This window comes from Eupeodes corollae, chromosome 1 (genome assembly GCF_945859685.1).
Source record: "Eupeodes corollae chromosome 1, idEupCoro1.1, whole genome shotgun sequence".
NCBI lineage: Eukaryota > Metazoa > Arthropoda > Insecta > Diptera > Syrphidae > Eupeodes > Eupeodes corollae.
In genome coordinates this window covers 15,519,881-15,535,417 of record NC_079147.1, presented here as the reverse complement: position 1 = coordinate 15,535,417, position 15,537 = coordinate 15,519,881, and the positions used below count along the sequence as shown (strand labels likewise).

The window sequence follows — 15,537 nt, the reverse complement described above, 5'->3', positions numbered from 1 at the left end:
TGGAGCATTCAATCCTAACATCCTAAGCTTTTGTAGGAGAAGACCATGATGCACGCTGTCACAGGCTTTAACAAAATCAGTAATACTAATTCCTTTCGGCCCTTAGATAAATTCAATTTATTATTGTATTTTATTAAAAAAAAATGTGAATTCGCAACGAGTTTGATCACGAAATTGTCAATTCTGTTGATTCAAGCCCCGTTAGATAAACATAAGAAGATTCAGCCATTTGAAAAGGGGCAACGTTGAACCGTGAAGGGCAACCATAAACGATCATTGACCGTATGAGGCCCTGTAGCAAATTTCCTATCATCTTAGGTCAAGTCGACTGCTTTTAAAAAGCCGTTTCCTCAGACCGAAAGCATTTACATGGCTGATGCGAATAGGAAATTCAAACGATTATGTTATGCCAAGAGAGTTTCCTTTGAAAATTTAAATATTGCTGTTATAAATAACACCCGCTCATCTTCAGAGTTTTGGAAAGCTGTTAAGCATCTTAATGGAAAAATAAATACTATAGCTCTGGGTTTGCAGGCATCTGATCTTAGAGACTACTTCATCAGCCTTCTCAATCGCTCAGCAAATGGTCCTTTGGTGCAATATGCAGCTCCCTCGATCCTCGATGAGTACTTAGATGCACCTTTTTCGATCCAAGAAGTGAAAGAAGTTGTTGCAAATGCAAAATTAAACAAAGCCCCAGGGGATGACCGGATCCCCTTTGAATTCTTCAAACACGCCACGGAAAAATGTATCTTTCTTTTAACATCCGAATTCAAATGAATTTTCGAAAGTGCCTCTGTTCCGGAAGTTTTTCATAAGTCAATTATTTTTCCGCTTCACGAAAAAGGTAGCTACGAGGACCCAGCAAACTACAGAGGGATTTCCTTTCTTAACACCTGCGCTAAGCTATTTGCTGGACTTATTCACAACAGACTGTCGAAGTGGGTGGAGGACAAGAACATTCTATCGGAATTCCAGTCTGGTTTCAGGAAAAGTTATTCAACCATAGACCATATTTTCTCACTGCTGAACATTGCTGATCTTTATAAAAGGAAGCAGAAGAAATTATACGCTTTCTTTATAGACTTCCGTGCAGCTTTTGACTCTGTCGACCGTCAAGCTCTCTTTTACAAGCTCTCTGTATCAGGTGTGTCAAGTAAAGTTATAAACGTTTGGGATGGCGAGTCTATATCCGAGGAGTTTGCAACAGTAACTGGTCTTAAGCAAGGCTGTATTCTTAGCGCCCTCCTATTTATAATTTTCATAAATGATATTACTGATGAAGTGAGAGGTGGAATCACTGTAGAAGGATTGACTGTTCCAGCCCTTATGTATGCAGATGACATCGTGCTATTCTCCGAAACAGTAGATGGCATGCAGCTGATGATAAACAGGCTTGAGATATATTGCAATCGATGGAATCTGGAAGTTAATTTGCAAAAATCGAAGATGATGATTTTCAGAGGTGGGGGTGGCAGATATTCAGGAAATGAGCAGTGGAAATAACAGACAACATCTGGAGGGAAAATTGGCGGAGGCCAAGCGCGCAATCTATTCGTTATGGGAAAGGTGCTTCAGAAACAGGTATGTTGAACACAGTGCTAAGCAAAAGTTGTTCCGCTCTACAGCCCTGTCAATCCTGCTCTACGGAACGCAAGTTTGGGGATATTCCGCCTTTGAATCTGTGGAAAAGTTCCTAAGATATTTTGTGAAAAGAATACTTTGTCTACCAAAAACTACCCCAGACTACATGGTTTACCTAGAAACAGGTACACCACCTTTGGTTATGGACACCCTCGCAATACACTTCAACTATATTGTAAAGATATTTGAAATGGATGGTAATCGGATACCAAAAAAAGTTCTAAGAGCAGCAATCCAAGGAAAAGGATAAATGTTCGAAGAATGGACTAACCTCGCCGAAACATGTGGCACAACCATGAACATATCCTCAAGGGAACAACCGTCAATGCTAAGGAGAAATTTCAATGAGATCCTCGAAAAGTTTGGAAGCATCTTGTTTGAGAGATATGCATCGGAAGCCAGTTCTTCTCTGTCTAGATGCTACTATAATTGTCTTAACTATAACCTTCAACAGAACTCGTACCTTCTAAATAAGAACTCATTAAATAAAATAAATATTATTTTCAAAGCAAGAGGAGAATTGCTCAGTCTCAACTTTGTACCCCACCGACCAGATCTGCCCTTACTGTGTAGTCTCTGTAACTTGAAAGCGCGTGAAGATACATTTCATTTTATTGCAATATGTCCTGTTCTGATTGAAATTCGGTTGAGATACTTCAACAAACGCAACTTGGAAGAAGGAGAAATGCTCAGCATTCTCAACGGCGACCAGGGATGGGATGGACTTTACAACTATGTTATTGAAGAAGATTTTTAATTATATAAAATAGTAAACAAAACAAATTTTAACAATTTCTGAATTTTTTTCAATGAATTCATATTATAATATGTCACTCTGGTAGACGGCCAAATAGGCCATACCAATTAGGCTTTAGAAATTAATATTATGTAATGTTATTATTCTTAGAAATAAAGAAGTCAATAAAACTAAACTACATGGCTGTCGAAATATAAATACTGATCTTACCAGATACCGAGGTAATTCATTACACTTTTAATCGTTAATTGTTTTCCATGAAGATCAACGATGACCATCTTGCACGTATTCCTCTTGGCCCCAGCCAACGTACCGCGAAGCATAATTGTCTCCGACTTCAGGAGGTTTTTCAGAATCTTGTAGAAATCACGCTTCAATTCTAAAAACCTCAACCTCTCGGCCATTCTGTACGCAGTTAGGTCGTCGGTGGTCGGCATACGCCTTCGCTAAACAGACTATCACATGACTGGTGTAAATGCTGACGAGAATCGGCGAATTCAGCGCTCCCTGTTGAAAATCATTTTTAATTTGGAATGTCCGTTTTTTCATAAAAAATTAAATCTACAAAAAAATAGTAAGCATATTTGGTAAAAATTGATACGAGTACATATAAACAAACTTTTAAGCAAGACAAATCGACAAACGGGATGGGAAGTTGTCAGTGTGGGTCGCAACCTAGCCTCTTTTTAATTTAAAATTTAACACTAATTAACTCCATATTACAAATATTCCTAGATTAAAAAATTAAATTGAAGACAAAACTTTGTTTTAATTCTTAAAATAAATAAATAAATCCTAAAACATTATGTAACATTTTTGAACACACTCGGATAAAGGCGCAAACTCGTGCGACTAAGTCATGTATTTTATTAAGATTGGCGGTAAGTTATTTTTCATAGTCATTTGATGCAACGTAAAAGATAATCAATATCTACCATACATTCCTTTTGCTATAAACAGATGTAATTGCTTGAGGTTAATATACCATGTGGATTTTGAGCATCAAAAAGGTAACATTTATTGCAAAAATCAGATTAAATTCCACCGAATCAAAACCCCTAATCTCAATTTTAGACAAACAACCTTTAATCAATCTAAAGCTATTCAATTGATCACTTTTTATTGCAACTATGTATGATTATGTTACATATTTAGTATCAATATATCCATCTAATGAATAAAATTCTTTTTATGGATTCGTAAACAGTTATGTGTACATTCAAGTCAACATAATTATGTATTCAAGCCCTAGTTGAAATTTCAATCATACCAAAAATGTTGACATGTGCGCGCATAACTTCATACCTATGTATACAACATCACGTTTAATTCTGCACAAAAATGCTCTAAATGTATAAAATGAATCGTATTTGTAACACCTAATTTAAACATTTGAATTGATTTAAGTGCAATTCCATTGGATACAATGAAACTCAATAACCTCCAACTTTAAAAGTTGTTCAAGTTGTAAAACTAAAGACATTAGTACTTTTTTATTTTCAAATAAGTTTATAAACAGATGTATGTAACTTACAATACAAAGCAAACGATTTCAAACAATAGTTTTTCGATTTTCGAGCCCTAAATATGGAACAATTCTGTTAATTAAAATATCCTCCTAAGTGAAAATGACGATAATTTTTCTATTATTTTAATGCATTTTAAGAACCCAATCAGCGATGTTATTGGAGGTAATTGCTGGTTATAGCTGGTTTGATTTCTTGAGCTAAATAAACCTTAAAAACATTAAGTCTTGTGAAATGCTTATTCAAAAAATAGAAGCGAAGTCGACAATTCTGGGTTTGTCGTAAAAACTATGGGCTACAAAAATACTCGTATTCCCAATTTTTCTTAAAAAACGAAAACGGTTTCGATTCTGCATATAACTTATTAATCCCAACATCTTAAATATTAAAGTTTCTTTACTTCAAGGTAAGAAGGAACTTAACGAGTTCAGAAAAGTGCTTTAGTTTTTCGAACACTTATCACAAGATTTTCACTACGGTTTAAGTCTGGTTTTGGTTTTTTGGTTTGGTTTTTTCAAACGGCAATAATAAATATCAATATTTTGTGTGAGATACAAACAAATTTCTTTCCATTTTTGTAAATGGAAAAAATTTTTATGAAAAAATGACTGGAATTCCGAAATTTTGACAGAAAAATTTGGGATTTTTTCCTAGGAAAAAAAAATTTTGGCGTAATTTCCGGAAGCCTGAATTTTGTTTTATGTTTGTAGATTTCTCGAAATATTTGAAATTTTTTGTTAGGTGTGTATTTTTCTAAAAATTGTATTATATAATTATATAAAAGAAATGTTATTTTGAAGGCAATAGTTCTTATTGTTGGCAAGATACTCCAGTTCAAAATAAATTATTAGTGTTATTTTTTTATTTAAAAACTGTTACTTCTATTTTTTTCAAAATTTAACCAAATGTCAAAACGTTATTCATTGGTGTATAAGATTATTCATGAGGTAATAACATTTTTTTGTTAGAAAAAATTCAAGGATTATTGATTTTGTTTTTAAACTATATTATTTTGGTATTATGTCCCAGTACATACTACACATAAAATTTAATTAAAGTCTCTACCGTTATTCGTTCGTGAAATATATGGGGTACAATAAATTAGATAAATTCTAGGCACGTTAAACAGTCGGTGTTCAAATGGTAGACATGTGCATTCAAGAGGACACAAGCGTCCACAGGATTTTCTCAAAACCCACCTCTGTCTACCAACTCCTACTCTCTACTCCCCGCGGTAAACATCGGGTGCCTAGTACCTCAACTGGAGATTGGGTTCCAACCCCAGTGAAAAGTTGTTGGGGGCAGCAAACGAGAGAGGGGGAGAGGTGTTTCCACTAAGGCACCTCTCCTTATCCAGGCGACAGCGGACGAATTCTCGAGATAGAATCAACGGTGGCGTCTACAGTTCCAATACCTTAGGTTGAACATCTTAGTGAACACCTTATAGGGCTTCTTCGACATATTCGGAGCCCAGGCCTGTAAGGAGCGGTTTAGCCGGCTCCCCTTCCTTGGAGTTATACTACAGATCTGGCCCTCCAGGTTGGGGGTTGTGCCGTCGGGGTGACTTCCTGGCCACGTAAGAACATCATAGTTTCGAAGCACAAACAAGCCTCGGATACAGACGAATTCACTGTTGACAACCACGCAAACGAAATAAGGACATCGAACTTCGGATATGTACGTGGAATGTTAGGTCCCTTAACAGACCACGTGCAGCCGAAAAATTAGCGGAAGCCATAAACTGCTGCAAGGCAGATATTACAGCCATCCAAGAAGTGCGATGGGATGGACCGGGCAAACGCAAACTAAAAGACTGCGATATCTACTACGGCGACTGCTACCGAGAACAGAGACAGCGTCTATTTGGGTGTGGATTTGTTGTTGGAACTAGGCAAAAATCTTGAGTTTCAACAATGTGAGCGAGCGCATCACGACAATCCGCATCAAGGCTAATATCGCAAACATAAGCCTAATATGCGCGCATGCCCCAACAGAGGAGAAAGATGAAGACACTAAAGACATATTCTTCGAGCTCTTGGACAAGACAAATGAGCAGTGCCCTGGCTATGCCATTAAAATTGTCTTAGGAGATTTGTATGCCAAGCTAGGGAGAAAAGACATCTTTGGTGGCATAATCAGGAGATACAGCCTGCACGACACCACCTCCGACAAAGGATTCAAGTCTGATTGATTTCGCTGCGGGGCGAGACCTTCTGGTAGCTAGTACGCAGTTCACACATCTTAATATCCACAAGGGGACATGGAAATCTCCTGATCAATCAATCAACCGCAACCAGATTGACCACATTGCGATCGACGCACGACACTTCTCCAGTATCCAGGATATCCGAACATTCCGAGAGGCCAACATTGACTCGGACCACTACCTTCTTGTAGCCAAGGTACGGCTACGAATATCCCGATCCAAGCCAAAGCAAGGAAGTACTGTGAGAAGATTCGGCGTTAGACGGCTACAATCGCAAGAGACTGCCATGTCCTTTTCCGAACGAATCTCTAATAACCTCTTAAGGAGTCCTATGCTTCCTGCATTAAGCATTGAAAACCAGTGGCAACATTGCCTTGCAGCCATCAGAGATGCCGCCTCTGAAGTGCTAGGTTTCACACGACCACCACAGCGAAACCCCTGGTTTGACGACGAATGCCGGCAAGCGCACGCAGCGAAACAAGAGGCATGCAAAACGGCGCTGCACAAAAGAACTAGAGCTGCTCGCGAGCTCTACGAGCAGAAGAGGAGAGAGGACCACCGGCTTCTTAGACGGAAAAAAAGAGAGCATGAAAAGCGCGCGATCGAGGAGATAGAGGGATGTCACAACAGGAATGAGGTTCGTAAATTTTACCAAAAGGTAAAAAAAACCTCCCAAGGGTACCATCCACGAACTGAAGCCTGTGAAGACGATCAAGGGAACATCGTAGTAGAACCACAGTCGATGCTGAGAATATGAAAATATCACTTCTCCAAATTATATAACTGCGATGACGAACCGAATTCCGCTGTAAGGGAGATAGAACCACTCAGCCTTGGCGACGCAGATCAACAATTCCGCCTACCCGACCTTGACGAAGTGAAGATCTTACCAATGCATTTGATATCAAAAAAGGTTTTAGACAAGGCGATTTACTGTCATGCGACTTCTTCAACATCGTTCTGGAAAGAATTGTGCAAAACTCAACCGTCAACACTAGAAGCACAATCTTCCAAAGGTCCATCCAAATACTCGGATACGCAGATGATATTGACATAATTGGAAGATCAAAGTGTGATGTCAATGGAGCGTTTTTGAGCATTGCGACGGAAGCGAAGAAGATGGGTTTAGTGGTCAATGAGGGCAAGACCAAGTATATGCTGTCATCAAAAATGGACACTGAACGACGACGTCTTGGACAAAACGTCACCATGGACAGCTATAACTTTGAGGTAGTTAAGGACTTTGTCTACCTAGGCACCGCTATTAATGCAGACAACGAAACCAGCGCTGAAATCAAACGAAGAACAACTCTTGCAAATCGCTGATTCTTTGGACTTAGAAGGCAATTGAGAAGTAAAGTCCTCTCTCGAACATGTAAAATCACCATCTATAAGACACTTATGATCCCGGTTCTCATTTATGCCGCTGAGGCCTGGACCCTGTCAAAGAAAGATGAGACCGTCTTAGGCTGCTTCGAGAGAAAAATTCTTCGGGTGATTTTTGGTCCCGTACGCATAGATGGAGAATGTAGGAGAAGATATAACGACGAACTGTACGGCCTGTACAGCGACACTGACCTAGTTAGCAGAATTAAAGTCAACGGCTTAGATGGCTAGGTCATGTAGAGCGGATGGACATCAACGCTCCAGCCCGGAAGGTCTTCGAATCCAATCTCGAGGGACGGCGCAGCAGACCAAGACCGCGACTCAGGTGGCGCACCCAGGTGGAAGAGGACCTCAACCAACTTGGCGTGCGAAACTGGAGACAGCTAGCTAGGGGCCGAGCTGGCTGGAGACGCTTCTTGGTTGAGGCCCGAGTCCGCCCCGGACTGTAGCGCCACCTTAAGTAAGTAAGTACGTTGAACAGTCAAAAAATGTTTAAATTTTTATTTCGATAAATTGGATCAGTTACAATAACTGCCTAAGTAAAGTTAAAACGGCAGGTGGCCTTATAGCGGGCTATTAATAACGAAACATCAGCAAAAATATGAGCGTGTCCACTAATTTCAAAGATCTATTATTTCACACATTGAATGCTGAGTTGCATATTATTTAAGAGCCAATTATGATTTTAAATTAAACAAACATTATTTACAAAATGATTGTCATTTCTTTTTATTTTGATAATATTGGAATGTATCAATTATGTATGTTACCAAATTTCGGTCCAAAATTTCGTTAACGTCGAGACATAATGGAATACTTTGTGCCTCAAATTGTATTTTCCTTTAGCTCTTCACCTTCAACTTCTTTTTTAAATAACCCTTAATCAAGAAGTCCAACGGTCACATGATCTTGGTGGTCAATTAACATCGCAACTACATATAGTCCACATCCATATAATTCAATTTAGGCCATAGAAAGTTCGTTATCATCTCACGATAGCGAACACCACACACCTGGCCGGCCTCATTTTACAAAAAATACGGCCCGATGATGCCGCCAGCAGTGGGTGCATTTGGTTTTCGACAATCATTCTTGGATTATCTTTCGAAAATTGATCTTGCACTGTTACCATTTCATGCCACTATTCTGACCATTTACGGCGCTTGAAATGGTCAAAAGGCTTTAGTTATTAAGTCAAAATAAGCGCGTAAATGGAAGTCTTCATGAATTATGTTTTTCAACGACTAGCGAGAGAGGTGCAATTGTAGGACACTACGACGAGTTGAAGTGCAAACAGGAGGAATGTTTTCTGCAGTACAGGCTATTCGAGCTTGCACAGGTGTTTTGAAATCTCTTACAGACCCGGTTTGCTTACATTTTTGCATTATTTTTCGGATTGTACGCACATTTAAAGGATTAAATTAACTTAAATAAAAAAGTGCACGTTATGCAATTTGATTTAAACTCGCATTTTCATAATAAGCTTGAATAACTTTAATGCTTTGCTCGAATGTGTATCTTTCCATGTTTCAAATTGAATTAGTCTGAAATTGAGAAATTTCAAATGAAATGCAAAAAACAAACTTGACGCTTAGGTGTGGTTCACATTCGACATCGGCCCTTAAAGTTCAATCACCCCTTATTATGTTTATACATATTTCATATTCCTGCTATGTTAATCTGGTTAGAAAATTCTAAGAAATCATAGAAATAAATGATCAGACTTAGGGCTTGAAATATTTGTAAATACGATAAATAGCATACAAGGAAAACATTTTTCCTCCCTAAGTGCGTTTTGTTCGCATTTCATATATATCTCAATTCTTTATATACCTGAATCGAGTTGAGATTTATCTATTCTAAACTTAACCTTTTATGAAAAAATAGCAAAACATAAATATCTTTTCTATTGTTTTTTCTTGCAAAGTAAGCCCAGTTGGTCCATTTTCACTAACAAAACTAAATAATATCAACAGTAATAGAATCGTTTTTTTCCGCAATGAAAAACACACATGATTCTAAATTCAGAACTACTCAACGAACACAGCCATCGAGATACAAATGCAATATCAATCGTACCAACATTTGAGAACGAAATGGCATAAGATCCATTCGAGGCTCGTATAAATGTCAAAAACCTATCCATAGTGAGATTCTACTCTAACTTTTATCGGTGTTATTCTCACTATGGATATTGTTTTTGTTATTCGTGTAAAATCCTACTTTACTCTGGATATTTTTCCCAACAAAACACTGGTCCTGCTTCAGTGAGAAAGAAAAAGACTTCTTGTATACCCGAACCCGATGGATAAAGTTTTTACACTGTCTTTTTTTAAGATGTATCATCTTTCACAAGAGTTATTTCAAGCAAGAAAAATTCATTATCCAACTATTTACAGGTGTTTCAAAATTGTATCTTTAATTCTAGTTCATTCAGATTCAGTTTTCTGTTCGATTAGCTTTCGTGAAGCAAATTTTTGAATGTTCTGCCTCAAATTTTAACAAAATATTCATAACAATATTTTGTGTGGGATGAATAATTTGTCTTTGGTCTCATAATACCCAAGTCAAAAACCATTTCTTATCAGTTTTGTTTGTTTTGTTTTTCTAGGTTTTTGTGTCCTTTTTAAAAGTTGTCAGTTGAATTTTCTAAAATATTAATTTAAAGTTACCAACAATATGATGAAAAATTTTACTTTAAAATCTGTTTTTAATAACGAGATTTTAGACAAAAACCAATTTTTGTAGCATTTCTTCAAAGTTTTTATTTCGTATATAAACAAAATATACAGATTGGTTATTTCTAAGAAATTTATCACAGAACGAAATTAGTTTGAAGTCAATACCTTTATTTGATAAGGAAAATTAATGTGTACCATTTGTATATTTCAATTGTTATAAAAAAAACTAACAGTTGGATTTTTATACAAAATTTACTCAACGTCGGAAACTCTATTTCTATTTTATAGTTTGAAGCTGTCAATTCAATTTTTCTTAAAATTGTACCAGTTTTCAAAAACGTTATCCTTCGTTGCATGAATTATTATAATACCAATAACTTCATATGGGAAGTTAATAAATCAAAAATCGATAGATGGCGTTCCACAGTGACTTTTTTTACAGATAATTCTTTCGCAAGGGCAAATTCATGGGGACAAATTCATTATCAGACTAATTGAGGTTATTCCCAAGCTCATTCATTCTTTATTCATTAGCTTTATGATCTTTCCATGAAATTTTTCTTGTGTTTTAACGCCGGAAAATAATTCGAAAAAATTATTGTTTCTATACAATTAAATTTTATCTTGTGTCTATTTTATTCTTAAAATTATATTTAAATATTTTAAGAACAAAAAACACAACTGCGATAGTACAATATTTATTTATTTATTTTAAAATATAAATAATCTTGTTTTTGTTATTATGATTGTAATTATGATAAGCATAAAATGAGACCTTCTATAGTTGCAATAGAAACATATCGAGGTAGGAAACCATGAAAATTGAAAGTTCCACACCCATATTCAAATTTATTTTTATAAATTTTAAGATTTCTGGTTGCAGATTTTTATTCGCCTATTTATGTGTGTAATGCCAAATTATATATGTACATAGCGTTAGTATAGCCAAAAACAACAATTTGATGCAGAACTGATTTCTAACATGCCAACCCACCACACCCAAAAAAGGTAAGGTCTATGGACATGCAAATAAATACAGAATACTGAAATGGAAACGGTTTAAATAAATTTGGCAATTAAAAGTTTATTTTAAGGAAGGAAAACTTCTATAAAATGGTTTGATGTAAGATAAATAAGTCTTATACGAAATTAAGTCGAACTATTTTCCTGGCCTTTTATAATACGAAATTTGATTGACTAAACAGTGGAAATATTCATGGAGCAGTTATGCTCGTATGAATAAAACTCGCAATACAATTTGATAAGCAATTTTTAAAACTTTCTCGGGACTTGTTAATATTTATAAAAGTATCTGTAGAAAAATATTTGATTGACAAAGATTTTCTTTGAAGATAAAACTCCGGTGTACTCGTATTTATGTTAGTGAAATATTTTATTTAGGAAAAGTTTAAAATGGAATAACTAAAATTTTCTTCATAAATCAATGCAAACAACTAAATTAACTGACAGTTAAAGTGCCGCTTTTTGACACAACGTTTAAACTGCCATAGAGCATCAGCCATCAACTATCATTCCACAGATTATTATAAGATGAAAGTCTTTTTGCTTGAAGATAGATATTTTGGTCCTATTACATTTATGAATGACTCAATGATTTGATATATGAAGCATTAAACTTAATATGACCATACAGTTTTATTTTTTAATTTGTCAGATACAGGTTTTGTATTTTTGTTAAGCTGTAAGCTCTCACCTACCCTGATTTCGAATTGATTAATTGTTAAATTACACATTCAATGATTTCTGTTGCGTGATTGAAAAGGTGGAGTAGATATTTATTTTTGAATTGAGTTTTATTGCTAATGGTTAAAGTTTCAAATTGAATTGGATCAAATTTAAAATTATGCATTTTTAAATTCATTTATTGACCAATGAATAGAGGACCAAGTCGTTAATGATGTTGCTTTTGATTTGCTTAGCGGATATCTAATACAATATTTTTAGTTAATGTACATTATTAGAGTGCAATCATTTAGAACGATTACAAATTAAGTTGTTTGCCAAAAGATTGGGTAAGATTAATTTTATTGATTTCATGATGAAAAGTAATAAAATAAATAGCGACGCTTTGTTTGCTTGAGAGAGGCCTTTGCTATACTCAATAGCTTTCTAAGCCGAAAGTAACAGAGTTTATGAACAGTAATTTTTATCGTTTGATCACAGGGCTGATTTTGTTTCCTGCGACGAAGCCAACGTCGGTTTTGTAGGTCCTTTTTTGAACCCTGTTCCACTTTTATTAACAGCTAAACATATTTGCGCCGGCCCGTCTCAATGCTCACCAAACCACGTTGACATCGCGCTGAGTTCTAAATAATACGAGTAATTGAACTATTCTTTCAAGCACGATGTTAAAAAAATCACATGACAGCGCATCACCTTGTCTTATTTCACATCGAAAAGTTCTGTTAAGTTTTTTCCAACTTTTATGGAGCAGGGCAAATTCTCCATCCAGTCAAAACTAGACATGACTCTATACAGCTCGTCCTTGAAGATACTGTCATACTGTCAGAATTTAGCGATCTCTTGCGATTGTAGCTGTTCGACGGTGTATCGTCTCCCAGCATTTCCCTGTTTTACATTGCGTCTGGAAACGTGGAAACCCGAAGTGCTACCTTTGCTACAATGATGTAGTGTTCCGATTCGATGTTAGCTCCTCGGAAAGTTTGAACACGCAGGATGCTGGAAGCGTTTCGTCCCGGAAAAAAATCGACGAACCTGCAGGCTGTTTTTCCCTACTATTAAAGATGTCGAATAGGATAATCTTAATATCGTATCGTAGGACAATGCTCAAATGCTCTGTCCAAGAGGTCAAACAACATATTTTTGAGGTTGTCATCTTTCACTTCTGTAAGGGCGTGAGCGCATATCAGAGTAATATTGCCGAATTTAACCTTGATGCGCATGGTCATGAGGCACTCCATGAAAGCTTAAATCTTGTCGCCTTAGTCTGGCTAAAATGACAAAGTAACATTCTAAGCGTTGTTGGTTTTCCTCGTTAGCAATCACCATAGTAAATATCGCAGTTTTTCATCCTCTTTCTGTCGGGGCATGGCAAGTGAATAAATTCCAGATGAGAGGCCCAATTTTCGACGAATTCTTCCAGCGAATGGGCCCGTATGTAAGCAATAACGCGTCAAATATTCTCTTTCAAGGCGTCAATTGTCTCAGGCTTATTTGCATTGTAGACGAAACACTTACTTAACCTCACAAAAAATAGTCCAGTGGTGTTAAGTCGCACGATTTTGGAGGACATGCTAAGGGCCCACTACTCGTTATAGTGCGCCCACCAAGCCTTTCCCCTTAATAAATGTATTGAATAGTTGGGTCACGCGATACAAAGTGGTTGTATATGCCGATGATGTTGCTATCGCCGTCACAGGGGAACATCCTAATACACTGAGAGACCTCCTCCAAAACGCACTGAATATGCTCACTAGATGGACTGATCACTGCGGACTTAGTATTAATCCTCAAAAAACAGACCTCGTCCTTTTCACACGGAAATACAAGATCCCAGTAATTGTACCTCCTTCAATAAAAGGTGTACCACTAATTTTTAACAATGAAGCAAAAATTTCTTGGTCTGATATTGCACTACAAATTAAGTTGGAAACCTAATATTCAGGAAAGAGTTAAAAAAGCTACAGTAGCTCTTTTCCTATGCAAGAAAGCTATAGGAAGCAAATGGGGTTTTCAACCTCGCATAACCTACTGGCTATACACATCGGTCATCCCACCAATACTTATGTACGGGGTTGCAGTATGGTGGACTGCACTGGAGAAAGTCAGATACTACGACAAACTTAGCAGAGTCCAACGCACTGCATGTCTCTGCATAAGCGAAGCATTGAGAACCACACCCTCAGCAGCATTAGACACTCTCCTCCATCTGACACCCCTCGACATCTTCAGCAAACAAGTGGCAGTGAGTACAGCCATAAGACTTAACGCCTCATCTGAATGTACCAACAACAATGTGGGGCACTCCATCATTTTGAACCTCTTTGGTTCTATACCAAAGTACGTATGTAGACTACACTATTCCAAAACCCCAATTTGGAAAAAACTTCCAATTATCCATTCCATCCAGAGATGAATGGGAAGACAAAAACCTCCTGCATGACAAAAGCATTCATTTTTACACAGATGGATCCAAGACAAATGAGGGAGTTGGTAGTGGTGTGTACCCAGAAAAGCTTAATCTACCAAATCTCAAACCGCCCTCGACTGTCGATTGTCTCTTATGGAGATGGCACAGCAATTTAACATTCACCTATGTTGGGTGCCGGGCCAAAGAGACATGAGGGGAAATTGTAGAGCCGATGAACTCGCTAAAAATGGAACTGTCATGCTTATTTCACCTTAAAGGGATAGCTACATGTAAACGTATGCAAAAAGATACTGCTTTTGCGATAGCAAATTCTAGGTGGCACAATTTACCAACATGCGCAGCCACAAAACTCATATGGCCTTCACTGGATCTAAAGCGCTCTAAAGACTTGTTATCTCAAAGCAGATATTAGCTCCCTAATAGGTGTCCTGAGGAGACACTTTATTATAGGCAGACACGCAATACGACTTGGTGTAGCCTCAAATGACTTTTGAAGGACCTGTATGGAAAGGAAGAAGAGGAAACAATCCCTCACCTTCTTTGCACTTGCCCTGCTCTTTCACCAAGACGCAAACTTCATGTGGGAGACTGTTTTTTTGATAATACCAGTGAACTAGCTAAAAAGGATATCAAATATCTTCTTCGCTTTATAAAAAGCTCAAAATGGTTCGACTAGTAAGAAGTAATTCTCTAGATTTATGTGGTATCACAATGGGACTTTTCTTTTGGCCGAATTGTGTGGATTCTAAATCCACAGATACGTTAACCTAACATAACCTTACCTGGGTCATGCGAACCAACAAAGTTTTGGTAATAAATTTGAACGTTTTGAGTCTATTAATATATTATAAAAACCCCAACGTCTGAAAAGCACGTTATTATTTTGTATCTACCTTTTTATTTTTGGAAAAGACCGTGATTTCGATTTTTCTAAAAACTTCTTCAGATTTCAAAAACCTTATTTTTCGATAATTTATAAAAAGAATGTTTAGTTGAATTTTTAAAAATGTATACCAATTTGATATAACGTAAGAGAGTATAATATAAAACCTAATAGAAGTCGATATTTCTGTGGGTTCTTGAGATGTGACCGCCATAAAAAAGTTTCCCGAACGTTCAAACGTATGAACAAAATACACACGCACACACAACATCAATCTCTCTAAGAATCATTTGTTTTGAATTTGAGCACGTTAAAACGTCCA

General features: G+C 36.8%; 1 protein-coding gene across 1 annotated transcript in view; it reads left to right on the top strand.

Annotated features, from left to right (window-relative positions):
- Window positions 1-369: 369 nt before the first annotated feature.
- Window positions 370-15,537, top strand: part of LOC129945575 (uncharacterized) — a 30,814-nt gene continuing 15,646 nt past the window's right edge. The window contains exons 1-2 of the mRNA XM_056055435.1: window positions 370-748; window positions 848-1,465. Coding sequence (XP_055911410.1) covers window positions 370-748; window positions 848-1,465 — 997 coding nt within the window. The remainder of the gene's footprint in view (window positions 749-847; window positions 1,466-15,537) is intronic.